At 41.0% G+C, this 27,459-nt stretch overlaps 1 protein-coding gene across 11 annotated transcripts in view; it reads left to right on the top strand.

Moving 5' to 3' along the window:
- tns1b (tensin 1b) overlaps nucleotides 1-27,459 on the top strand; it is a 176,601-nt gene that overhangs the window by 23,676 nt on the left and 125,466 nt on the right. For 10 of the 11 annotated variants that reach the window (XM_065962511.1, XM_065962501.1, XM_065962503.1 and 7 more), the window contains exon 2: nucleotides 26,373-26,487. In XM_065962511.1, coding sequence (XP_065818583.1) covers nucleotides 26,373-26,487 — 115 coding nt within the window. Of the gene's footprint in view, nucleotides 1-5,915; nucleotides 6,194-26,372; nucleotides 26,488-27,459 lie in introns of those variants that run through there. The other variant, XM_065962502.1, reaches the window with a different exon arrangement.

The following is a 27,459-nucleotide window of genomic DNA, read 5'->3' as shown; positions in this document are numbered from 1 at the left end:
AACACACTGGCAGTGGCTAGGGACTGTTTTAAAAATATTACAGCCTCAAAGGAAATCAATCCGCTTCATATTGTACTTTACACCTGAGATGGAAAGTGCACACTGAAGTAGACGTACAGATACTACTGTGAAAAGGCTCTGGTAAAAGTAAAGTGCTGATTAAAATTCCTTTCTGAAGAAAAGTTAAAGAGTCCAGGCTCTGAAGTTCTCACAGTTTTAGCCTTGTTCACACATGCACCACACTCATGAGGTTTTCAGGTGAGCTGCATGTTAGAACACAAACAGCTGAATGTTCACTCTGACTCCAGAGTTTCTTCTGCCAGCCCCCCCCCAGTACGTGAGCTGATGTGAGAACGCAGCAGGATATAATCAGGAGAAGTCATCTAGAATGAGTGTGGGGGGTGGTGTCGTTTATTCCTTTTTCGATCGGTGCACGACCAAAGACTGTATGCACGTGACCTGTTCAATCGCTGTGCAAGTAATTCATGTTTTCTCTTTGCCATTTTGTTCTTTTTCTAATATTTTGAACATTTTAAACTACACAAAGCATCGTTAGAAAGGAACACATTTTCATTATAGCATTGTATTGTCTGTTATATCTTGGTTACCAGTCATAAATAATGTTGTTTTCGTCATATCAGTGCTGTGTTTAGCAATATGCATTGAGGGATAAGCCAAGGAACTGCCTTTCTATTGATGTTTTCACACATACACAAAACGCCTGAAAATGTTCCTACATTTTTGGGGTGAGTTTCATGTGAACAAAAACAGACTCCTAGAGAATTTCCGCATGAAGGTGGGATGAGCCGTTGTGTGACGGAAGCAGGAAGAATTGTGAATTATTCAATGTGAGTGAGCGGGTGGGGATGATGAAGTTTATATCATGTGACTGGTGAATGACCCGTGGGACTATTGTGCACGTAATGAAACTGCCCTGAAACTCTAGCAGGTTTCAGGGCAGTCTGTGTCGATATGTTCTACACATTTTCAGGAGTGCATGTGTGACAAAGGCATATGTTTCCTTGTCCTATTATTCAGGTAGTAATCGATCAGGATGCTGGGAAGGCGGTGCAAACATTTGAAGATTGATTATGTCGATCAAATATATTAATGCTAAAGCAATGAAGGAGCTTGAGAATTATTAGGATAACTGATGAGGTTGTGATAACAGTCAATGTTGTTTGCATAGATAAGAAAGAGTAAATCTGATGTCTGCAGCATGCAGCGCTTGAAAGACATTAAACATGCCCTTATGGGTTCATACGATATCCCAGGGACAAATATTCTTCCTACAAAGAACTGACTTTGGTGACAAACATGATACGTACAAGGAGGATAGGGTGATTGATTAAAACTTGCAGAAAACTTGCTGTGATTGGCCCAAATGATATAGTTGTGAAAATCATTCAGGGTTTGGTTAAGCTTGTGATGTTGCAACTTTCTGCAGGGACTGTTTCAGCAAACTATAACATATTGGTTTGATTAAAAGGGTATCCGTGGGAAGTGTAGTGCAGAAACCCCTCTGAGCACCGCTTGTTTTTAAGATAAAGATTTCTCTAAAGAACAAAACGTTTGTCCAAAAAAAAAAAAAAGACAACTTTTAAGTTGACTGATGGCACAACTTCAAAGACAAAAGCCTGACAAACCTAGAAAAGGCTTCACGCCTTGTTACAGTGTTATTGTTGTGTTCATGTGTCAGTGTGTTCTGGTTCTGGCTGGACAGTCCTTCCTCTCAGCACAGAGAACAGAGGAAAAACGTGCACACACATGTGAGCGCTGTGCAGAGGGAGGGCCGGGGTCTGCATTGTTTTCAACAGATGGGAGTCATGGGGGTGGGAAAGGGTGTGTGCCTGTCAGTGTGTGTGCTTGAGTGTGTTCTTCCTCTGTCTGTCAACAAGTGAACTCCCCCCCCTTCATGTAGCAGCTTCTCGGACGTCAGCCAAGATGACAGAACACACCCCGTGTGTTTACACCTTCACTCTCTCCTAATCTAACTGTGTTTATCTTCTATCTGCTTATCTATCTGATACACACTGTCATCCCTTTCTCTCCAACTTTTTGTTTTACCTTTTCTGTCTGACATACTCCCTCATTTGCTTTGTTTCCTTTATTTCTCAGCTGAGTGTTTTTTGTTTTACATTTAAAATCCATTGTAACGGTCGCTGTCTGCTGTTTACCCATCTTCTCTCAGTTCAAGGACAGTGACCTGACAGCGGTTAATCTTTTTAATAGTGTAAGTGCCTCGCTGTCCCCAGCTCATGGCTCTGGTTTACAAAAGAAGACAGAAATGGTCAAGGTTAAAGAGGTACTAAAACAAATCCCACAAGTGATCTGATTAGCTTTGGAAATATGCCCACCCTCCTTTTTACGACAACACTACATCCCCCTCCCACACGCGTACACACACTTACTCACACTCATTGCCTACATATCGCTGCAGTCCAGCCTGAATTTACTATCTCTGCTCTGAGCAAGAGTCTGAATACGAATGTAGATGCAATTTGTTCAGTGACCACTAGTGGGTGCTGCAGCTGCATTTGGTTGCTGTACAGTTGTGTCTTGTCTTGCAGTTTCACTTTTATTGTGCCTGAATAACTGTCAGTTTGAAAAGGTCTAATATGAAAAGATATTTTATTTATCAACACACTTCCTAGTTAGATATAGAATAATCATTAAACAATCAACACAAACTTGATATCTTTCCTCTTCCGCTGTATCTGTTGGTTGTGTAGTAAATCCCCATTTTATAAATAGACTATCTGGTGTTCATGAATGCATCACTGGAAGTCACAGCATGTGCTGACAGAGTATGAGAGCTGACAACATGCATGAGAAGAACATAGTGTCCAATGTTGAGAAGGTTAAGTTTTCATTTTAGAACGACTAATCTCTGCACGACGACCGTCGAGTGCTCTGTCATTATGCTCCAAAATAGCAACAAGCAGTGGTATACAATGTCAGGCTGCTTTGTATTCACTGTTCATCTTCAAACCGACAAAGTGATGCAAATCATTTCTCTATAACCTGTTTAATCACATGTTAGGAGTGTGTCATTTTGTTTCAAGGCAACCCTCTGTCTTACCTTGAATGGATGGAGGCTGGAATACATTTTCTGCACTGCAGCCTATAAGCAGGTCCATTGAATTTTTCTTTTTATTTAACCTTTTTTAACCAGGAAAGAAAACTCATTGAGATTCAGAATCTCTTTTTCAAGTGTCCTTGCCAAGACAGGCACAATTAACAGAGTTTCACACGAACAACAAGCAGCCAAACATACAAATACAGAAAACACATCATTAGACATGAAAAGACAAAAATAGCAAATCTGAACAGAAGGATTTGTTGCTGGAGATTTGTTGAATAAAGCATAAAAACTTGTTCAATTGTTTATAACATTTCAGTAGATATAACAGTTTTGTGGGATACATTTAAACCTGAATTTGTGAAGTGGGGACATTTAAAGCTACTGTTATCTTGGGATTTTAAAAATGGATATTCAATATATGTAGTGTGGATACATCGATAGTCTCTGATTTGTTTGCTTTCAGTGTCATTGCATTCACAAATATTTCCTGTGGGGTGTGACTGTTAGACCGACAAAAGACTTTAACAAAAAATTCAACCTTTGCAGCTACTATTAACTACTGCATGTTTCTTATTGATTAAGTTTAAAAAAATGTCAATTTGAGGCAATGAAGAGGCGCAGATTTGCAGAAATGTGGTTAAATAGACAATTGTTTTTAGCGAAGTTCATACATTCTTCCGACAAAAAGGCATCTGGAGTGTGTGTGTGTGTGTGTGTGTGTGTGTGTGTTGGCTGGAAAGGATTAGGTTAAAATGTTTTCTCTCTCTAACTTTGTCTCCTTTCCTGATTTTGTCTCTGTAGGGGTGGCCTGCAGGAAATACCAGGGGATTAATCCTCTGTGCCACTGGGCGAGTGTGTTTGTATGTTTCTGTGTGTGTGGGTGGGTTTGTGTGTTTATGTAGTGTGTGAGAAAGATGTGTGAGTGGGAGAAATAAGTGGTTATTGGTGGATTGTTATGCATATGCAGACTGTTAGTTTGTTAGTTTATATTGTGTGTGTTTTTCAGGAACTAGGAGTTTTCAAATGTCTGTGATTTAAAGGGAATCTTTGGGTGCACAGTTGAAAATAATGGGTGGTAAGTGTTTACAGGTGCTTGTAGCCCTTACTTTGTGTCGAGGTTTGCATTGAGTGTGTGTGTGTGTGTGTGTGTGTGAGAAAAAAGAAGTACCCACATAAGAGGATAAAGAGTCACGCATGGGGCTAACACGGTCATTGATGAGCAGTGGGAACTTAATGAAGCAGCTTTTGCTTCCTGGCCTCTCTGTGTTCTTTTTCACCACTGAAGGGTCAAAAGAGGAAAGGGGGCGGGGCTTTGTGTGAGGCCACAGCTACTGTCAGAGGTGCACACTCCTGGAATACTTTTCTCTTTTTTTCTTTGGAGGGAAATGTGAGGGAGGCCAAGAGGGAGACTGAAAATGTTCAAAGGATAGTCGTTGTTGCTCCTAGGGAAAATGTTTCTTATTGTTAAAGATGCAAAGGAAAGACAAAAAAAACAACAACGATAAATTGATTTTTCAGCAAAAACTGTGCCTCCAGAGCATAATACAGGACAACTTTTTCCTCATTTCCAAAGACATCCAGTTTCTCTGATGCATTGCGATGTGGACCTGCACTATAAGCTCCCTGGAATACTGTGGTATGCTGCAAGGAACACCTTTATAGCAGAGTCATCAGCGCCAAGTTCAACTTTATTTCCATTAAATCTATGATGAGAATGTTCCTGACTGAAAATCTACAATGCTCTGCTGTTTCAGGACATTGAATTACATTTAGAAGAACATAATTATATATTTGTGATTCATTCTTTGAGGTTTATTGCAAAGAAAGAGCTAGGCTTGTCACCATAACTTCATTTAAACTTCGATACGGTTCTAGTAAAAATAAAATGAAATCGATACCACGGACACAAAAATAGAAGTCCTAGACAACATTTTCATGTTTATCATTACCAGGAATAACCTTATGGAAATCTCTCCGATGTAGACAGTGTGCATGAGTTGTCATGCAAATTTTGGTGGACTCATTTTTTTCATGTGCTGATTATTACTTGAAACCCGTAAAGAGTTTGTGTCATTAGTCCTGGAACTGATCATTTAAACATTTTATTTTTTAGGAAACATTTTGTAATTCTGAACATCATAATCAGCTGCTTCCTCGCCTCACTGTTTCAGCCTGATGTGCAAAAGAATCTGACTGGGAATCAGAAGGCTCTGACTTAAATCCTCACTTTAAGAACCTTTACTATATGTAAACCTGCAGCTTTTGGTCATTACTGCGATAGGTTGTTGCATTGGACCATCAAATAGAACAACACATCGAAACAATGATGGGAACACAGCCCAACCTTTTGCAAACTTTACTTCAAGCACTGACTGACAGTCTAAGTAGCAGGTGTCTTCTGACATCCAAACGGATTCAGTGTGATGTGTTAGGAGAAATGCCAGGGCACATTTATCGCATGGGTGATTACAGGGGGAGACAGAGTGTATGAAATGAAATATTAAACTCTGGGTTCAAAACAGAAATACACAAAAAAAAAAAAAAAAAAAAAACAGGATGAGGGAAATGTAGTGTGATGGATGCTGGGAGGAGGGGATGAGATCGACAAATGAATGACATTAAAAAGTGGTGGGACTTAGAGGGGTAAAGCGGGAGGGAGACATAGGATGAGAGAGAGTGAGAGGAGGGGCAAAAGAGATGGATAATCAGCACAGCACCCCCTCCCTCCCCCTTTGCTCCCGTGGAGTGCTGGGGGCAGCCCGACCCCCCCCTTAAAAAATGCTTTGTGAAAGTTTCGCCGACAGAGGGGCAGAGAGGCAGAGAGGCAGAGTGAGCGCGGAGGAGAGGCAGAGAGGATCTTTTCTAGAGGAGAGGAGGAGAGAGTAAATCAGACAGTTTGGAAGAGGCAGAGTAAGTGTTTACATCCAGGATAGTCATGGCTTTGCAGCATTGGGCAACTCTTCTCCTGGCTGGATTAGACTTGAGGAAGCCCAGCGGTCTGTAGCAGCAGCAGCACTACCCGTCACCATGCCGTCTGTCTCTCTGAGCATGCCAACTGCTCTGGCAGGACCTGCTCGCACCTGGGTCTGCCTGTCCTGCATGTTCTGGGTGAGACATCTTTTCAACTGGACTTATTACAATACAAATATCAATGCAGAAAATGTGCATGCATTCAGCAATTTTCAGGAAAAAAACAGACCTCGGTGCATAACCTGGAAATAAAGAATCTAGGTGTTTGCATACGTCACTCAAAAAGTATATCGTAAGTGGTGCATGATTGAGTTGAGAGTTTAGAAAAATAAGCTGAATGATGCAATAAGCTGCAAGTTTTTTTGAAATGATTTTATGGCAAAGAATGTTCCCTGGTTAGTTGGAGAGGATGCTTTAGGCCAGCATCATTGGGAGACCCTGATCAAATCAAGCTGGTTTGAGGATCTATTGGGTGGTCTTCTTGTCGGGGGTTGGGTGGAGGGTTGGGACCTCTGCTGTGGGGGGCCTTGGCACGATGACACATTTGAATGCAGGCGATATCATGAAGGAGGTGTGGGGTGTGTGTGTGTGTGTGCGAAAGCAAGACAAACTCTCTTTTGTTTTGTCCCTTGAGAACCATATTTGAAGTTTTCTCCACAGCTCCCTGCACAGACTAAAAACTTGAATTCAAGGCTCTCGGGCACTCTTTCCCGAAGTCTCTTTTCCTCTTACTCCCTCTGTGTCCTGCTCTGTCTCGCTCTAGGTGGTTGGGACACACAGCTATTTTTTGCTTTCTCTTGTATAATTCAATCTGCTGCGCATTCCCGCTCACAGTGAGGGGTTGTTTGTGCACTTGTGTGCCCTCGAAGCTGTGATGTGGTCAGTGAAGAACTGTGCTCATGTGTTTTTGTGTGTCCTCTAAAAGCACTTTGACCACGCTCTCGACATTTGTCTTTAAACACTCTGAGTGCTTTTCCTAATTTGTGCTGATATGAAAGAACATTCCCGGCTCAAATATACAACATTGCACGCTGCTTCACTCTTTTTTTGGGCTGAATAGAAGATGAAAGAGGAGGGAAGTTGAATAGACCATTGAGATCCATCCTTCCTCTTTCTGCTGTGGTCCTTTGGGACATGACTGCACACCACTGGTGGAGCTGGACTCTTTGGCGAGGAGACTGGATAATCTTACAGAGCTCTTCATCAGTTAATTACCATTCTTTCTTTTGAGGAGCGGGAGGCGAGGTGAAAAGAGGGGGGGTCGTAAAAGAAGCTCAAAGCCCCCCAGCTAAGCCCTGGGTCACTGATTGACTGCATCAGAGCACTGTATGACAAAGCGGGCTCACTTAAGGGGGTGGGGTTCAATCTGAGCCCTTGCGTTAATAGCAGATCTTTGTTTGGGTCTAAAACAGCCTTAATTAGGGTACACCTTATTCCAACAGTTTGGGGTTAGGTTACCTTTATCTGGAAATGTCATTTTCATTGCAAACAAAAGATGAACCTTTGCCAGTCTCAAGTTTTTTGAGAAATTCCACATTTCAATAGATAGGTAAAAAAGAAAAAGTGAGTCTCTGCAAACAAAAGATGAACCTTTGCAAAACTGTTGGTCAGCCATAATCAGGGTTAACCCATTTTCTGAGAAATAAATATTAATCGTATTCAAAAGATGAACATTTGTCAGAAACGTTCAGGTATTTAAATAAACCTTATTTGAGGTACCCAACTTTGAGAAAGTGCTTTTCATTCTTATGAGAAGCTGGGCCTTTGCCAGAAATGTCTGCAGATGTGTTTCCTCGTACTCTAAGGACTGGGGGTTAAGGTACCCTTTCCTGAAAATGTCTGCAAAAAAAAAGGACCTTTGCCAGAAACTTTAAAGTATCCAAGATATACTATTTTCCAAACTATAAGGTTTAGATGAAAGTGGTTTCAATATAATCGCTGAGGAAGCTTATTAGGTACTTAAGTGCATCACATTTTTTAACACATTGGGGTTCAGGTACCTTTCTCTAAAAAATACTTAAAATATTTATTTTTGCCAGAAACACCAAGGTATTGGACTACCCTTCAATCTAAAGGATTGGGGTTCAATCATTGGGGAGATGAGAGTCTCGAAATATAAACATTTGCCAGAAGTTTTTAGGTGTTTAAGTACATCATATATTAGCAGATTGTGGTTAAGGTGCTTTTTCTTTGGAGAAAGTGCTTTTCATCATAATCAGAATGAACCCTATGCTAGAAACATTTTGGTATACTGTACGTTCTTCTACTAGATGAAGATTAAGGTATAGTTCTCTGAGAAAGTACTTTTCATTGTAAGCAAAAGAAAAAACAAGTCGTTACAAAAGCTGCTTGGAGATTTGGAAGAATTTGAATTTGTGAAATGCTCAAATAGTACTTTTCCTCTATGATCTATTGCAGCACTGTCCTCTAGACTGATCGGGGTTTTCATTGTACAACGCAGACTTACTCTCTGGCAGCTGGAAAAGTGACTACAGCTGCAAAAACTGTTACGGACGACAGAGAAGTGGAAGACAGAGATATAGGTAGAGAGAGAAGGAGCATTTGAGAGTGAAAGAGTAAGTGCAGATGCAGGAAACAGACCATCCCCATGAACTTGACAAGGAGCTATTCCTCAGGCCGGCCTCAAATGGGAGAGGCTTTCCTCTTGTCAGAGCTGGATTTTCCAGGATAAAGGCAGTTTTTTTTCTAGAAGAGAAGCAGAAAGAAAATGCTCAGAGAAATATCGGAAATGACAGGGATGACTTGAAGGACAAAGGAAATGAACAGATGATGCTGTGATCAAGATCAGAGGGCAAAGTGAGCACGGATGGTGCTAGAGGCCTTGAAAGAAGACCTTCGGGAGAGAGCGTCTCGTCCACCAAACATCGTGAATAATTGATGATTGCCAAAAAAAGGGTTTTAGGGAGAGTTTTATCAGGTTTCTCTGAACAGACCAGGATGTCATCCACAAGCCCATTGCTGAGAGAAAGTTTAGTGTCGATGCGAATCCTCTTGGCATTTTAGAATTGAGGTCTTTTGCAGCAAACAATAATTAAAAGGACGGCCCGGTGTCTCTTATCTAACACAGTGCTTTTGTTGGCTTTAGATCACTGCCTAACAGTTGTGTTGATGCAGTTATTGACCCTCGGCTAGACCTTCAGACTTGTCAGGCTTCAAAGAACTCCTCAGGATGATCGATATCCATTAACATACACTCAGTACATCTAGGTTTAGAATTGTGTCCGAAAAGGATCGCTCTGGGAAATGGTGTCATCTCAGGAATGTTGGGTGATTGGTTGGTAGTTGTCTTGACTTGAAAATGGACAAATTTGAAGCCTGTTGCTTCAAAGTGACCTGAACCCCCAACTTCTGAAAACAGTACTAATGCAAAAGTTCATTCCTTTTGTGATTTTTGGCTCCTCTCTCACACCCCTTCTTTTCTCTCTCTCATGGTCTGCTGCCGGTTTGATCCCCCCCCCCCCCCCCCCTATCCAAGTTCCTGAGATTACCTCTGATTTGAGTTTGAAAAAGTTCCACACATGGGGGCCCCCTTAAAAACACACCAACATTTCTTCAGTTGTAACATCTGGGTTCACGTTGACCCAATGTTTTTCACCATAATGGATTTGCCATGCAGTTGTTTTCCTGCTTGGCGTTCCTCGGGAATTTCGCAATAACACTCATGGTTTCATCTTGGTGATGCTCTTTGGATCTTGGTTGAAAAATTGTGAACGACAATAAGGGAAGTTTAACCCTTGCTCAGTTGATTTATGAGACTTGTTGAGCTTTGTGTTGCCCCTCCCACCTACCCCTTTAGTTCCAAAGGAGACCCCCAGCCTCGTACATGCTTCACTGGGCACATTGACCTTAAACCTCCCATGCGTGGCCTTCTGGCTTTGCCTCGGGGGAGAATCAGGATTCCAAAATTTGACTGGGTTTTGGTTTTCTAATTTTTCACGATGATCCAAGAATATTGACTTACAAACCTCAGAATATTTAGCTTATCCCCACTATACTTTCCAAAATGTCTTCACTGAAGGGGGTTTACAGAAAAGTCTTGCAGTGCACTGGTTGGCAATGATCAGGGGGTTTTGCATAATTTAGACAAGATTTTCCCTGTTATACCTGCTTTCATTTGCCCTCTGTTTATTACTTTTTGTATATAAGATTAATTTTAGGGCTTTTTGTGCCTTTATTGTAAAGATAGGAAAGTGGATAGAGTTGGAAATTGGAGAAAGACAGAATGAAGAGTAATGAGAAGTAGCTATATGTTGGATTCTAACTAACCTGTGGCTCGCTTCGAGGACCACGGCCTCTGTACATAAGGTGTGTCAACTAAACACTCGGCCATCGGAGCCCCATCCCTGTGACTTTTGTTCAATGTCCAAGTGATGCTAAATAATGCAAATACTGATTAGACTCAACACTATTCTCAAAGGCATTAAGCAAGAGCGAGACATACATTCTTCACTTTGATAATTAACATGTATGTATATCTTCTCTGTGTTATCTTTCTTTCTACGTTTGTGGCTAATTTAGAGCAACATTACCTCATGTTTCTTTAGGGCTTTAACTAACTTTGCCCCCCAGAAAGTAAAAGTTCTTGCCCTTTAAACCCCTTGTTAGTCTCATGGGTTGTCCTTCACACACTTTAACTCTATCAGCAATGGAACATGATACCATACTATATTTTACAGGGAGGTCAATGCAAAGAAACTACAACAGCACCTTATGATGAAATGATTTCACCAGAGTTGCATATTTTAGGCAGGCGTCACATTTCTGTAATTTAGGAGACACCCTGTGCATTGAAATCAGATGGATATTATGTTTTGTGTACTTTTTATTTTATGTAACAGTCCTATTTGGTTTCTAGTGTAAGTATGTGACAATTACATGTTCAAAACCAAATTTAAATGTGAGGCAGAAAATTGTTGGTTTCAAATTATTTATGTATTCTTTTTCAATTTGATCTCAATTTTCCGAAGGGTAAAAATCAGCCCTTGTACGATTAGTTGAACATGTTTATTACCTGTTCTGCCATATATTGTGTACATTTAGTCAGCCTCTCCAAGTTCACTGCGGCAGTAAAATTAGTTCTTGGAGATGATAAATGTATACAGGTGACCTTACTGAAGGGAAAAGCTTGTTAGTCCCTGGAGGAACACTTAAGGCCAGAGGTCACTTTAAAAAAAAAAAGTTAAACAACTATGGGGACTAGTTTCAGACTTTGCTTCAAAGTCTGTGAGGTGTTTGGACCTGGTTGTGGTTAAGATTAGTTAACAAGGCGACAGGAAGCACCGTGAGGGGGCCCTTGACCCCTCAGAACTGGAGCCCAGAGCATTGCAAAACAAATCACCTTCACGTTTTCTCCACAATAATATGAGAGAAAACAATTCCATCATCTGTGTTTACTTTGTTGTACAGATTCTACCAGGGGTGCAAAAGGTGGCATTGCACCCTCATTTGAAAAAATAAAGATTTTTTTTATTTATTTACAAGTAATCAAGGCTTTCAAATGACAACAGTGACTCAGGTTGTTTTTTATAACATCCATGATCCGATGATCATGACAGGTGCAGGTGACCTGCCTGTTCACCGTGGATCACATGAGGGATATAAACCTAGGCTATTTTCAATTGCTGTTTCCGATCACTGCAGCTGCACCCCCTTTAATCTCAGGTGCAGCCTGAGTCATTTCATACAACCAGGCCTGACGTCAACACAAAATCATTCTACACATAACTTTCCTTGTTTTCATCACAAATGAAACCAGGGAGGAAGCACACCCACCTTGCAAATTGATTGATTACAATTGGTTGCCTTCAATATTCCACCGTCTGGCTCTCAAGGTTTTGATATCAAGCCTGTACAAGCAGCCTTATAAAGCTATGCTTCACATCTCATGGGTGCAACTTGGTCATAATCAGCTCAAACATTCCTTACATGTACATGTAGACTCAAACTTTGTGCTTCTTCATTGCCAGAGCAGAAGAGAGCGGCCAAGTCAAACTGATGTAAAATATATTTTAGACAGTGTTTTTACACAGCAACAAACCACAACATGTCACTTTATTAAACCTGCTGCCAGAATCTGAGATTGTAGTCATTATAAAGCTGTGATTCAGATCCAGAGCTTTGAGTTTTCCCCGTAACACTGTAGTATTTATTTCTTATTGTGCCAGCTGTTAGTCCAGACTGTCTGAGCTCTGACTTGGCACCATTTCCTCAATCTGTCAGTCGAGGGTCCTCACTGAAGAGGCCCCCAGAACTTGTTAATGCCATGATAACCTCTAACTCTGGCTGTGATCTGAGACCTCCTGCAGACACCAATGCACTCAAGTGTGAGGCCAAACAATGCTCATTGGAAGTGGCGCTGACAGCATCCTGCTGCGCAGCCTATGCGTTTATCCGGAGGGATTGGGATTTACACTTTTGAATACCCAAAGGTAAAAGGTAGCACACATTCAGATCTTCAGGACAAAGTTGACTGATCTGACTTTTAACCAATTTGTTTTTTGGCCCATGTCAAACAAATATGGGAATATTTCAGCCAGAGCTTGGACCTCCTTGGGGATTACTATTGAGGATTTTGATTTGATTATTCTTGTAACTGATACCCAAAAAGTTGACTTAGTTTGCAATGTCAGAAAATTTCTTCAAGTAATTTGTAGGAGTTGTTTGAATTTTCTTTACTTTGAGTCTTTTTGGGAAAATATCCAGAAATGATTTGAATCCAGTGTTTGGGAGAACAGAAGACGAGCTCTTCAGGAAACTTTTAGATCTAATCATATGAACAAAATCCCTCCAAACATGTCCTCTTCATCCTTCCCAGAGTTCATTTTAGTTTCTGGTTTGGTTTTCATCAATCTTATCCAAGTGTCTGAGTCTCTGCCAACCCAGTGCGATAGCGACCACGTGCTGTTTCTTCTTTGCATTTGGCTCCTCTGAACTTTGGCTGTCTTCGATTAAACTTGTTAAAGTCACTGAATCCTATTGGCAAACACAATCCCTCTTGCTTTTATTTAGGGCTCGTTGCCACATGTAGAATTTATTATCTTAGGCTGCTTTATCACAACGCTGTGAGAGAAAGTTCAGAGCTCTGTTTTCCTAAAACAAAACGCTTGTCTTGGGCAATTTTAAGATTTTGACTGAAAATAAATGAAACGCTGCTCTTGTGAGCTGCTTAATATGGATTTGTTTTAAGATTTCAAAACACATATCTGACTCCAGGCCGGGAAATGACATTGTAATTATGTTACTACAATAATAAAGAGTGTATTTAGCATATGCAGTGCTTGGCAGAGTCACAACATCAAAACAACAAACTGCTAAACTTAAGAGAAGAAGACATTCAACAAGTATGAAGAGTTATTATCGAAAGGTGATCATGTGATCTCTAAAGGCCCTGACACACAAAGCAGACTGCAAAGAACTAGTGCGTGGCGTCACTTAATGGCGTCTCTTGTCTTGGCCAAAAAGTTGCACTAGAACACACCACAAAGACTACAGCCAACTAGAACTGATGGCTGACGATCTCCTTGGTGTTTCAGGGCCTTAAGAAGTAGACTTGGGAAGAAGACAGGCAAGCACACTGCGTGACGTGCGTATAACTACCTCCTTCATCTTTAGGACACAGAACATATCAACTAAACCTGGCAGTTAGATTCAGCTTTCTATGATTAAAATGTAAAGATGTTATTTACTCACACATTTTTCAGTAAGAATCCAGTGCTTAGTCTTTTGTCTTTGAGGAATGTGGCTTTATGAGACGTGTTTGTGTTGTGTAGCTGTTGGAGATTACAAGATTCAGAGTCTGCATTGCTGGAAACATCCTCGTTCAAAGCAGATCACGTTGGAATTTTTACAAGCTGAATCTAGTTTGTTTTGGCTCCGTTTGTTTCATCTACCTCTGCAAGCTTTTTAATATTTTATATCTGATATCCCTGAGGTGATTCAGCTGATGAGGTCACCCAATAAAAGCGCATAAAAGTCTTTTTTCAGATTTGAAAAATGGAAGGTATAATAAAGAAGTATTTCATTTAGCAGAACTCCACTTTAAACGTAATTTAATTCTGTAACAGCGTGACATCATTTACAGTCAGGTTCAGCCACTGAATGTCATTCTATTTACACCATCATTTGCACGCACAAGTTATGCATAACGTTGCTATGCATAAATTCAAATAAATTCAAACATAGCCTGGTTTAATTGTCATTTCTAATTTAAATTGGAGTTTACGGTGTGTCACTTTTAAGCTGTTGCACCAGCTGAGATAGTTCCACAGAGGCAGAAATTTCATCTTAGCCTCACTCCTGGTACTATAGGTGTAAAGTTCTCTGTAAAGTCCCATTTGTCATGGAGCATTGTTTTGAAAACGGGGATAAATTGGAGGATGAGGGGAAGCAGAGGTTTCCAATCCGCGGTTTTTTGTCACACAATTTTAAGGGATTACATCAAAAGAGCATCTTTACCGTGTTTTTATTCGACCATGTCCCTTCTCTAGGTGTCACTGTTATTTTACACTCAGCTGTTATTAGAGGGTGAAGGCTGTAGTCACTGCCTTATCATTATTCATCACTGTTTGTGGATTATTATGGATAGTTAACAGAAGCTATTTTAAGCTGTTTGTCTCTTCAGAGACAATTGGGCACGAGGGGTAACACAGAACTTATCCATAAACTGGTACCACAGCTCCTAAGTTATCTACCTTGCATAGAGTTGGGTGTTTTTTGTGCATCTGGAGTGAATGGATCAGAACATGAAGAGCTTTTGTGCAAAGAAAACTTCAACTAATGTGTTTAGACATCTGCGTTAAGATAGACAAAGCTAACAGAGCTAGCAGATCTTTTGTTTAGCCACATAGCAGTCATGTGGCTCCTCATTTGTCTTCAGTTTAACTCTGAACAGATGTGTGCATACAGTGCAAAGATGTGGTTGATAGTAGAATTTAATTTGTAGTGAGATCTTTGGCTGGAGAATAAAAAGCTGTATTTAAGGGAGCAGGCAGTTGCCTTCAGTTGAGGTTGCCTTTTCAACCTGTCAGAGGTTAGATGACTTGAGAATCCTGTTTTTTTGTTTCTTTTATTTATTTGCAAGAATGGAAGAAGAAGTGTTTTGGAACCGCTGCTGACATGAGAATGCAAAACAAGCTCACAATGATGACATTCACATGCTGATCTTTAGCAGATGTTAGCATATCCACCATCATATTTTACCTCTGCAGTGTTCTAATATCCAGTCATTAGTATCAGACACACCTGAAACCACAGAGGTGGACAAATACAAATGTTATCCTGGTGAGTTACTCTGGACTTAAGTGGACCACTTTCATGCGATTACTATCATGAATAAATATGTTATAAGTTTATTTCTGTCCAATTTCTGTATTTCTTTTAAGACAGTTTCATCTGTTTATAGACCATTGAGGTTCATTGACTTACTTTTCCGTTTAACTTGGGTTGCAAAGATTCTATTCATAGCTTTCACGTGATGTCACACCCTTATGAGACTTATTTTGAGAAAATGTTTCTGCAGGTGTTTATTATACTAAGAAATGGCATTCATGAGTAACAACTTACCAATGTAGGCACTGTCAGACCACTTCAGTTATTTAGGTACTATGAGTTCAGCACAGCCATGTAACCGTGACAACACTGAATAATTCTGAACCATTTAGTGTTTAATCTGCATTAAAGTTGAGACATCCCAAAGCATGATAAATTATGTTGGGCATGTAGTTACTCCTTATATTTATTGTTTTGTGAGCTGATTGTCATTATTACCTTCAACAAAAAGACCATGAATGTCCTTCATCAGCCCATGTGCCTCTCTGAAATCTGAATGAGAACCAAATCCTCAGTCCTGGGATTTTTCTCCCTCTTCACTTCTGGATGACTGAGTATTCCTCCCTGGGATCCACCTCACTGAGATGAAATGCTTGTAGAGAGTGGAGTTAACAGAGGTTGGTGGTGGGGTGTGGGGTGGGGGGTGCAGGGGATGAGGGAGGAAGGAGAGACTGAGGAATGCCTGGGGTGCATTTTTTTTCCCCCCCAAATGAAAAGCAGGTGACCGTTCATTGTAAGGCCGTTTGGTAAAGTGGGAAGCTGAGAGCGGAAGAAAAGGGAGGAAGGAAGGTTAAAAAAAAGAGAGACCTTTCTTCTGTCTGCTTTTCTGTGAATTGTTGCCCGCTGCACTTGTTCTGCAACAGAGTGCTCACAATTAGGGGATTCCCAGAGGCTTCCTCCTTCACTTGCTGGGATGCATTGTTACATGTCATCAAGGAGAAAAACTCTTAATTGGAACCAGGCTTACTCCACGTTGAATCACTTTTTATCTGTTCTGCATTTGTCATCTAGAGTTGATCTATAAGTCACTACATAAATGCATGCAGAGCTGCTATCTGGGAAAATTTGCAGAGTTGGGCTGAGGTAAAAAAAAAAAAAAAAAAAATAGGCTCATGACATTGAAGTAATTAAAAACAGGGAAAGATGCAGATAAAGACAATGTTTAGACTTGCAGAGATAATATCTAATTAGTATCAGATGTGATGGAGAGAAAAGGGTTGGACAGAAATATGTGGATCAGGAGAAAACAGTGGTGTAGGCGTTTGTGTTTGCTGAAGGAACAAAGCCTGTGGTGAAAGCTTCTCTTGTTTTTCAAAGCCAGTGCTCACTTTATCTTGCTGTTTCTTGTTGGCTCAGTGTCTTTTTTGTTCGGGATATGATTCATAGGTTTACACTAATTCATGGGTGGCGAGAAACTTTCTCTTGCATCTTAGTATGTAGATTTCCACTGAAGTCAGAGTGACTTACTGCAGTTCCATTTTGTCTGCAGAATGTAAAGTGCGAAACTGTAAAATTCAAAGTTACTTTTTTGATGCACACAACAGAAGAGAACAGAACAGAAAGAGAGAGATCGCTTTCTGGTTCTCGTCAATATTTCAGTTTTTTATTCTTAAAAATTATATGTATGACAAATAATGTATCACACAGGGTGTGTTTCTCACACTAAACACACTGGATTGGATTTACTCAAATTAAAGGTGTCAGAATATTCATTGCATTTTTATGCAGAGTGCTTTAAAACAATACAATACAACCCTGCACACAAGATACTTTCTGGTGCTCATGAGAAAATAGTGCAAGTGCATATTCTCGAGTTCATGTAAAACTTAATGTGAGCTCAAGAAAGTTTCTTGTGCAGGATGAGGTCATTTCTGGTGTGCACCATAAACTTATTTTTCTTTTTTTTCTGCCCATGTCTCCTTATGGGATCTGTAGTACATACCTACTACTGCATGGTGTCTGCATTATAATTTGTTCTCTTTTCTGATTGTCATGGTTTATGTCCTATGTCAAAAGACCCCTGTGTACTATTAATGTGAAAGCTGAGCAAACAATATCTCATCCATCTTTTGGAGACCTGCAGAATATTGCAAAACATCGCAGCCTGAATCTTAAGTGAAATTTTACATTGACCCCCCCCCCACCCCCCACCCCATGTTCTTTGTCTACACTTGTCCTTGTGGGTTCACTTTCTTATTATTAGTATCTTGTCAATAATCTCGCCTGTCAGCAGGAGATCTTCTGTTGATCTACTGTCTCTTGTTTAGTGTTTATATTTAATCTGTTGACCTATTTGTATGTTATGATCACAATAATTATATTATATCATAATATTATTTCACTTAAACCATTTTATTTATTAAAATCACATCAATACATAAAGTTTTAATTCTCTTAAATGCTAATTGCACAGCAGCAGTAACTTTTCAGAATTCTAAGCAGTTCTAAATCCCCTTTTCTTTGAGTCTCCAGGGGCTGTGTGTGTGTGTGTGTGTGTGTGTGTGTGTGTGTGTGTGTGTGTGTGTGTGTGTGTTTGTGTAAGTAAAGTGTTTTGAAAAAAACAACAACCCTCCTTTTACTACAGTATATGATGCATCATCAAACAAAGCGCTACAAATGCAAACTGATCACAACAACGATTTCAAGTGAAAAGTGACAACCTCCTCATTCTTGTCATGCAGCTCCAAAGCAAACACGCAGAGAAACTATTCGGCTCCTTTATAATGACACGATCACAAACGTAAGAGAGAAGTAAGGTATTGGTGGGAGTGTGTGTTTGTGGGAAAAAGTGGATGAACAGGAGATGTGGAGGATGAGTTGGATTCACAGCAGGAAGTCGGGGAAAGTCTTGATTAGATGACGGCAGTGTGTGGGGGGGAAAGGTCAGGCAGAGGGGAAGAAGAGAAGTGGATATAGGTCTAAAGGTCGGTTGGCTCTTGCTTGGTCCTGTTTAGCTTGGGAAGAAGAAGAATAACTGCCTTGTGAAAAGCGAACATGCAAAGTGGGAGGGGGGAGGGTTGTGTGTGTGTGTGTGTGTGTGTGTGTGTGTGTGTGTGTGTGTGTGTGTGTGTGTGTGAGAGGATCCTGGAAGGTTTGTTTGCAAAAATCACGAACGCTCAGATTTAGTCTTTGCTTGCTTTGCTTGACACACTTGCTGAGTCACATGCACACACAGTCCCAGATGGAGACATGTAACGGTCACCCCAGTGCGTCTTATTGAAATGTCCATCCATGCATATGGTGTCCCATATGAGAGACGGCGGCGTGCTCGTTGGCTGATTAACCCAGTCGACTGGAGGGGTCTCATTCAGTCTTCTGGCTCCAGCAAGATGAACAATGGCCTCTCATTGGTGGGGGCGATGATGTAGTGCCGTCTTGTGTGTATGTGTGTATGCTATACAATGACTTCTCTCAGACTGTAGGAAATCACTGTGACACAGAGAGGGAGGCCAGACTTGCCTGGTGTCAGTGTCTGTCTCTATATTTACTCATCTTATTGTGTTGTTGTCTGTCTGTCTTGGGGTCCCTGTCTGACCCAGTTTACGTATTCAAATCTGTTCCACAAGTAACATTTTACATAAATATGGTGTTTCCAAATCAGTTAGATTAAGAAAAACCTCACTGATGTTCACTTCTAATTATTGCATTCTTTCTTTCGGGGTTATTTTCTTGCATTTTGTCTTTTTTTGATTGGACAGCTGAAGAGAAAAGGGAAATACTGGAGGAGAGAGTGGGGTAGACACGTACCAATTGGCTGTTTGCTTACAAGCAAGCAAACAACAAGGTTTAATTTTACGAGTCCATAAGCGGCATCTCCAGCATCATCTATTCTCTCCTCAGTTCCTTCTTTGCTGGTGCGTCGTGTGCTCTTTGGCATACTGCCACTTGTAGATCATCATGATATTGTAAATCATTGGCACACTGTGTATTGTTCTACCCAAGTGCACCTGCACCATGCACATGCACAAGACAAACAAAATGTGCACTCAGAAAAAAAGCTCCACCGTGTTACCTGACTTTAATAAATAACTAAAGAAGCCTGAAGGACAAAATTCTTGGTTGCTTGCTTCACCACTTTTGTCCAATGTTAAGTCTCTTTATTGGATGAAAAGTGGCCATACAGGTGACGAGTTAAATCAATGGCCTCCCTTTATAGATGACATTTTCCTTCCTCCCCTCTGGTCAGGGATACTGTTTCCAAACAGAGATTTATATCACTGTTATGTATACATGTCCACAGACCATGTGCAAACATGGTTACATGTGCATATGAGGTAATGCATGAAGTGCTGAAAGTGAATGCCAGTGTATCGAAGGTCAAATCAGTTTGTGTGTGTGTCTACGTAATTCTCTGCATGAGTCACACTCTAAAGCAGCTGAGGTAATAATTTTGAGTTCTAAAGTGAAGGAGAAAAACAGCCTCATGGTTACCTTATTCAGCTGGAATGTCTGTCACAGAGCGCAGTCTGGAACGATTTATCTCCATTACTACAGAATCACCGAACACACGCTGAAGATGTTAACAGTTGGTTCTAAAACATATTAATCAAGAGATAAACGCTGCTATCTGAAATTTATACTCCACATTTGACAGATACAAGACTTAAAAAAAATAGTACATCTGTGATAATCACTAAATTCCTAATGTGTCCTTTTCTGACCATACCACCAAAACTTGCAGCTTGTGACTTTCAAGAATGTCTATATTTCTCAGTGGGATATGATGCTGTCTTCTGTGTCTGTGCCTGTAGTTCATCTTTCTTTTCCTGTCTGCTCGTCTGGCTGTTCTCCTGTCTGACTTAACATTGGCACCAGCTCAATTCTTCCTGTGCACCTTAAAATAAAACCTAGAAGCCTCATGTTCTCCTTGATATGTCATTGTATTCCCTTTGGCACCAGATTCCCTGACCTGCACGTTACATATTAGCCAAGGATTATTAGATATATGTTCTGGAAAGAGCTGCACCTTCCTCTAAGCACACTGCTCAATGCTGTCAATAGTGGACAGTCAATTTTGCAGGTGCAGGTAAAAACAAGTTAATACTATGAGATTTTTAGTAAATAATATTTGTTATGACACATCTTGTGGATAGTTTCATAAATGAGGGAGAGGGAGAGAGTGGGGAATGACATGTGGGAAAGGAGCCACAGGGCCAATTTAAACCTGAGCCACCTGCTTAGAGAACTACAGTCTCTGTCCATGTGGTCTGTGCACCAACCACTAAGGTACCGGCACCGCTCTTGACATAAATCTTTTAGCAAAGAAGTTGACACAATGCTGATTAAGCCTCAACTGATGAAGCCCTGGCATCTTGTGCTTAGTCTACATCACTGCCGGCTCATCAGTGAGAAAGTGAGCAGAAGCAGTGTATTGATAACTCAGATCTCTGCCAACAATCAGAAAAATATGATGACAATTATGCTTCAGAAACAAGTGCAGCTGATGAAGAAACAGTAAAAAGTGAGATTGCAAGTGTAATGATATAATTTTGATCAACAACACACCAATAATGACTTTTTTTGGCCAAAGGGGATACCACAGGGAACAGAACTGAGATCTAAAGAGTTGTTTAATATGCAATGGATCAAATGAAATGTGTTTCGACAAAGATTCCTCATGTAGTTACATTTCCACTAGCCAACTGTTCCCCTCAGGAAGGATCTGGTGAAGACAAAAACAGTAAAAGAAGAATTCACAGGCTTTGATTCATCAAGTGGCCAGAGGCTTGACCGCACAGCAAGGCTAATGACTCTCTGTGAGTGCAGGAAGTTTGCTGAGAGATTCTCTGCATTAACAAAGTGTTAATATTTCTGTGCTGTGTTTAGAGCGTGTTCTGCATGGATTGTACAAATCAATCAATATAGCTTTAGGTTGTGAGAAGTATTGCTGGAGGTATCTGGACTGTTTGTTGAAAACATCACTGTTAAAAAAAAAAGTGTAGAGGTCAGGGCTTCAGCTTAGGTAGCATAATTATTTACCTCCCCTGAGAGTTCCTTAAATTCCAGTGAAATTAAAAATGACAGGGCAAAAATGTCCCTGGTAATTGGGAGAAACTGCAGCAAGTGGCTCAACCCAAACACACACCACTGTGTGCAGGTCATTACACACCTTTTTTAAGGATTTATTTGAATATATAGTGATTGGTGCAGGGTATACTAGTACTTGGAGAATCTTTAAAGCCTTTTCACACATGAAAAAGTGTTAAGTGTCAGGTAATGGTAATTATGTAAAAGATGGTTGGGCATTTGTTTGTGTGTGAGTGTGTGTGTTGATGTATGCGTGTGTTCATCCATGGTGTGTGTGTGTTTGCACATTTTTAAGCAGCAGAGTTCCTGTTTTGCCCGTGTGTGCTAATGAGTGTGAGGCAGGAGATTATGCGGGGTCTCTAAGGGAACGGGGGTCTGTTCCCAGGAGCTGCAGTGCCTGAGCTGAGGGGGGTATGTGTACACCCTGACCCTGGCTTTCGGGGGTCCCGGTTGCCTGTCTGAAACCATTTCCTTCCTTTGTGGCCCATTTGAGAGCCTGGCGTGTGATGCGAATAAGAAGGACTGGGTCCATTTGCATGGTCCTGCAGCACCTAGAAACAGAAAATAATCTCTGAACATACTGATGGGGCTGCATTTAACTCTTTAATTGTGTGTTCCCCACCCCCATACATCTCCCTGTCACCCATATCTCCCCCAACGTCTCCCATATACCCAAACCAACCCCCCAAACAACAAACAGAGTCCGAGTGCCGGGTGCATTGCTAATGATGGGAAACAATTAAGAACTCACAAAAGGGAGCGTCCCGCTATATTGCTGTGCGCCGTGTTTACGTAGCATGTTGAGGTTAAACGAGTGGAGTCTGGATTTCTAGTGAGGCCAAAAGGACGCAAACAGACAGGCTGCTGGGGAGATCTGTCCTTTGTTCGGCTTTTGAAAAGAAGGATGTGTTGGATTTTTAAACCACTCCAGTTATATTGGGAATTAAACTCTTTAAGTAGAAGGAATTTCACTTTGAGTATCCACATGCACATTACACCCCTCAAACCTTGTTGCGCCCACTCTAAACCTGGAAATAAGAGCGTGACGAATGTGTGTAAACAAGACAAGTGGAATACCAGCAATGTCTGGAGACCCCACCCCCCCTCCTTTCCAGTATCCGTCCTGCAGGATAAGCCTGGTGTGTGAATGACTCGAAGCTGTGAGAGTGTGAGAAGGCTCAAGAACGGTCAAAGAGGCGGCTGAATAGACTCCTAGATTGAGACATTCTGCCTGTTTAACACAGTAGTGTATAGGTGTGTGTGTGTGTGACTGAGTGCAAGAGGCAGAGGGTTAAAGCTTTAGTTAAGTTTAAGCCCGGTATAATTTACATTGCTGGCGCCATATGGCTTTTAAAGTGATGCCTTTTGTCATACAGACTTTTTAAACTGTTGAAAAGAGAGCAAAATGTTTGGCACCTGGTGTATGAGAGGGAGAGACGAAACCAGAGGTGAGATAAAAAGTTGAATCTCTGGGAATCTGCTGTGGTTGTTGAGTGTGAGGCTGGTTGATGTGATTGGTTTTCCCCCTTTTGCAGAAAATATGACAAAATGAAATGAACCATAGAATGTGCTGGGAGTTTAATCTCAGTTTTAAGGATTTTGTGCACAAGAGATGAAAAATGAGTAATATGTTTACCTTTCATTGGAGGGCAGACCTGGATGTGACAGCATGTTTTTTTTGCCTTCAAATAGACAATAAGAACATGTGAACTTACTTTAATTAGATTACTACACTGTAGCATTTTTGTTTTTAAATCTAAAGTGATTAAGTTGGTAGGTACCATACGTAGGTACAGGGAGGTTTTGGAAGACTGTAAAATGGACCTTCAGTGGAAAAACATTGCCGTTGCCATGGCAACAGATTAAAAAGTGCTACACCCCAAGCTGCAGAGGTAATTTGTTGAGGAATTTGGAAAATGTTTTTCATGCATTAATCATTAGACAATACAGAGAAACATACAATCCAGTAATCCTATTTCTGAAATTTCAGTCACCTGTCTTTTTTTTGGTTGAAGTTCACGCTGCCACATGTGACACAAAAAGACAGCCAAGGCACGTTTTCCTCTTGACTTGTAGTCCTTTTTTAAAATGTTATTTACACAACCAACTTGGAATCACGAGGCAAACAATAATACAACAGAAGCATGCCGTTTGTTCACGTCCTTTCCTAAATATATGGGGTGAATACATCCACAACAGATGACATCATTGCAGACCCACGCTTCCATTTCTGAGGACTTAATGACTGTTTTGGGTGATGTGGTTAGAGAATAGACACTCTGACAGAAGTGATTATTGAGGGAGTTCCCTGAACACCTGCCTGCGGCCGAGTTATATTCTTTCTGCTGACAGTTGTGACTCCTTTCATGTTGACAGCTGAATCCCGAACAGTCAGAAAGTGAAGCGAGAGGATTGTTTTCTGGTCAAAACACAGCTTGTGTGCTGTCTTTTTTTCAGAGGTATCAGTTTCCAAAAAGCCTGGTGTCAGATTAACGGAATATTTGAAGTTTCTCTTGTTAAAAAACACAAATACAGATTGATGGATTGACACACGATCATCTCCAAACACCATATAACACCAGAGTTCCCTTAAGCCGACTTATCACCCCTGCCCAATCCCCTCGACTCCATATCCCGATTTCCAACCAAACAGATGCCAGCCGGAGCTCTGGCAAGGCGGCGCCTTGGTAAACACTATGCGTGGATGCCAGGCAGAGCCCTCCAGCCCCCCTTCATAAAAAAAGCCCCCTTGCCAACATAGCGCGTCCTGCACAGCCATGGTCATTATCTCGGCCTAATGAGATTAAGCTAATCATGTTACGTTGTGGAAAGGCGTAGCCAGGAGATGGAATGAAGGGTCGGCTGTCCCGCTGTTGCCATGTGGCTCTGAAATGCAAACACTGAACCGTCACAGAGAGCTTGATAAACACCACGGTTAGTGTAAGTCTGTTTGAGTTTGTGAACATTACAATGAACTCCTGAGTTGTAGGGAACAATCAATTTTGAGGATCAGTTTACATTATAAAAACAACACGATCAATGTTTTTCAAAGAAAAGGTTTGTTGTAAAGATTTATTAAACATATCTTTTGTTAAATAAACCTGATTGGTTGACAAATATCAGAAATGTTGGATTTCTCATTATGGATTTGAAGGGAGGGTCCTGGGGGTAGACAAGTTGAGAACCACTGGTTTAGTGTAGCAGTGCCTTTGCATGTCCATGACTCACCTGTAATTTAGGCTTTCTGTTTAAAATAATTTTTTCCAACCACATGCTAACAATACCTTCTCCTTCCACTTCTCAAGAGAACACACTATACATCTGTTTCTCAGGCTTGGTAATAACCCCCATGACTAGTATTCTTTTATAGCTCTAGAAATACACTGTAATGATATGCAGAGTAAAATGTAATAATGACACTGCTTCTTTTACATCTGGACCTGTATGAACATCTCAGAACAAAGGCTGTTAACAGCGTCCCGCCCTACCTGTAAGTAAGGCATCATGGGAAACAGACGAGGGGCTTTCCTCTCTTTCTGCTAAGTCAGTTCCCTCCGCTAATAACAGGAGAGAGGACAGTCCGTCTATTGAGCAGTGATGAGAGTCTGACATGTACTCAGTCTGGTTTATCATTTAAGTGTTGAATTTGTGCTGGGATTGCACGCCCTTATCCCTTTTTCCAACACGTTGCCTCCTAAGACTGACGGGAAGACAAAACAAAGAGGATATTATTAGTGGTTATAAGGTTACTGTGGTTAGTCGTCTGGGAATTATTTCAGAAAGGAAGCTGCTATATATTCTTCACCATGCTTTGAGATTATATGGTCCCCCCCCAGATGAAAATTCCTGTGCGAAGTCCCACAATATGCCAACCACATGGCCACTCTCAGCCCTGTCCAGCGAGCACACACGCTTAATGGAAGCCTCATGAAAGGACGCCACGCTTAACTGGCACTTCCTGCCTCTTTGATCCCAGTGTAAAACATATTTCTTATAGGCATTGAAGTCTTTTCAGTGTTAATATGTAATGATTGTACTGTATATTCTTTAACTGTCAAAGTCGAACCCAAAGCGACCATTTCCATTTCTAATCTTTATCTTTTAACACCAACCATATCAACTGGTTTATTGATGGTTAGATGAAATGCATTTCCACTGTTTCTGATGCAAAATAAAAAACTGTTGTGGCTAAGTCCTTTAATGACATAATAACTAAACATTTGATGAGGTTGTCTGGATTCATTGGACCACTATTCTCATATGGCTGTCTCTCCAAGCAAAAACGTGAACCAGCTGAACAAACAGAGCACAGAAATGATGTCACGTTTCCCTGTGGTCGGTCATTAGGGGGCAAATGGAAATACGATGCAGGGTTCTCCAAAAGACACCGCAGGAAACGGTCCAAGCTTGACTTTTGTGTGTGCCCTCCAACACTGCTGAATGGCAAGTTTACAAAGTAGACAGGAAAAGAGACGGCGGGGGGTGTAAGATGGTATACAGGAGAAGGAAACACAGCGGGCTGCAGACAGACACGGGGGGAGCAGTGCCAGAGTTTCTCCACAGTTGCATAACACACCTGCAAGGAGAGAAATGAGACAACCGGACAAAAGTTGGGAGGGAGGAAGGGGGTGAAAGACAGAATGAAAAAAAAACACAGACATGAGAATGTGTTCCCTTTTCTAGTTTTTGTTCAGCCAAAGAAAGCCCCTCAAACCTCCGCAAGGAATTGATTTACTATTCTCGGGGGTTTTTAAACATTTATTTTTAAAGTCAGCGCAGTCTTTTTACAGTCTGATTGTTCTCTCTATTGCAGAAGAATCCAGATAAAAAAAAAAAAATGAATAAGTCCAAAATGACTCACACCACCTGGGCTCATAGTAGTCCTGTCAGTTGACCACATTTTAAATAATAACATTTCATCTCTTTTGTTGTTTCTGTGCAGCCGGAGGAGTTGGAGGCTCTTCATTCCCACACGTTCCGGGTGAAGACTTTCAAGAAGGCGAAGCACTGCGGCGTCTGCAAACAGACCATCATCCAGGACGGACTCATCTGCAGAGGTCAGTCCCCTGTCCTCAAACTCTGATCCTTTGACTTCATGCAGACACTTCTTTTGTGATGGTCCACTACTACACTTGAAAATCTTGTTTAAGCATTCATCCAGCAGTTCAACACCTCACCTACTGTAGCTGCAGAGATGTACAGGTGTACTCCAGGACACAGTGACATCACTGATGGGTCTTTGTAGAGCCAAAAGAGCACACGCGTTACACAACAAAGCATTCTATTTATTTAAATGGAAACACTGGGTTGTTGAACACTGTGTTGTCTGTAAAATTGTAGGAATGCTTCATGCATTTTGAACATGGCGGGGGTGTATTTACACATCACTGCAGCTTGGATAAACCTTTTTCACACTGACCAAAGAAGACACTCAAACCCTGTTGCACACAGTTGTCAGATTGAACGTACCTGTCATCAGAGGTGACACAGGTTTGAAACTTTCAACCAAAGAAAGTTACGACTTCAATGCTTGTGTTTATCTTTAATATGACAGTGTGTCTCAGAGGCTTGGACCTTTTGAGTCCTTTAAGAAATATCCTCCATACCATGTGTTGTGATCACCCTGATGGTGACGATATCATAGAATCTAGCACGCATCTGATCCTATTACCAACTTCTGACGGTGTAATAACTTGTGAATACTGCTACTAAAGGTCACGGTTGTACATGCTTGAACCACTGGTATAATTATTAGCTGTCTAATATAAAAGACGACCTAGTTACCTGTTCCCTTTAATTAGTCTGTTTGTCGAAAGAGTTATGGGAAATGTGTTGGTCTGATTATCGTGACACCTTGTGAAAGGGTGTGCCATGGGCTGCGGAAAAATCCACTCCGTTTGGGAGCAGATCCTGACACAGCTTCCAGACGAGCAGTTCTATTGACCATCTATTAGCAAAGTAAATGATTGGGTGTGACTTTACATACAACAAAACATATCTTCCACCTATAACACAACTATGTTTTTGGA

Source organism: Labrus bergylta, chromosome 13, assembly GCF_963930695.1.
Source record: "Labrus bergylta chromosome 13, fLabBer1.1, whole genome shotgun sequence".
Lineage (NCBI taxonomy): Eukaryota > Metazoa > Chordata > Actinopteri > Labriformes > Labridae > Labrus > Labrus bergylta.
Note: the sequence above shows the minus strand (reverse complement) of the source record. Positions and strands in the feature narration are given on the sequence as shown.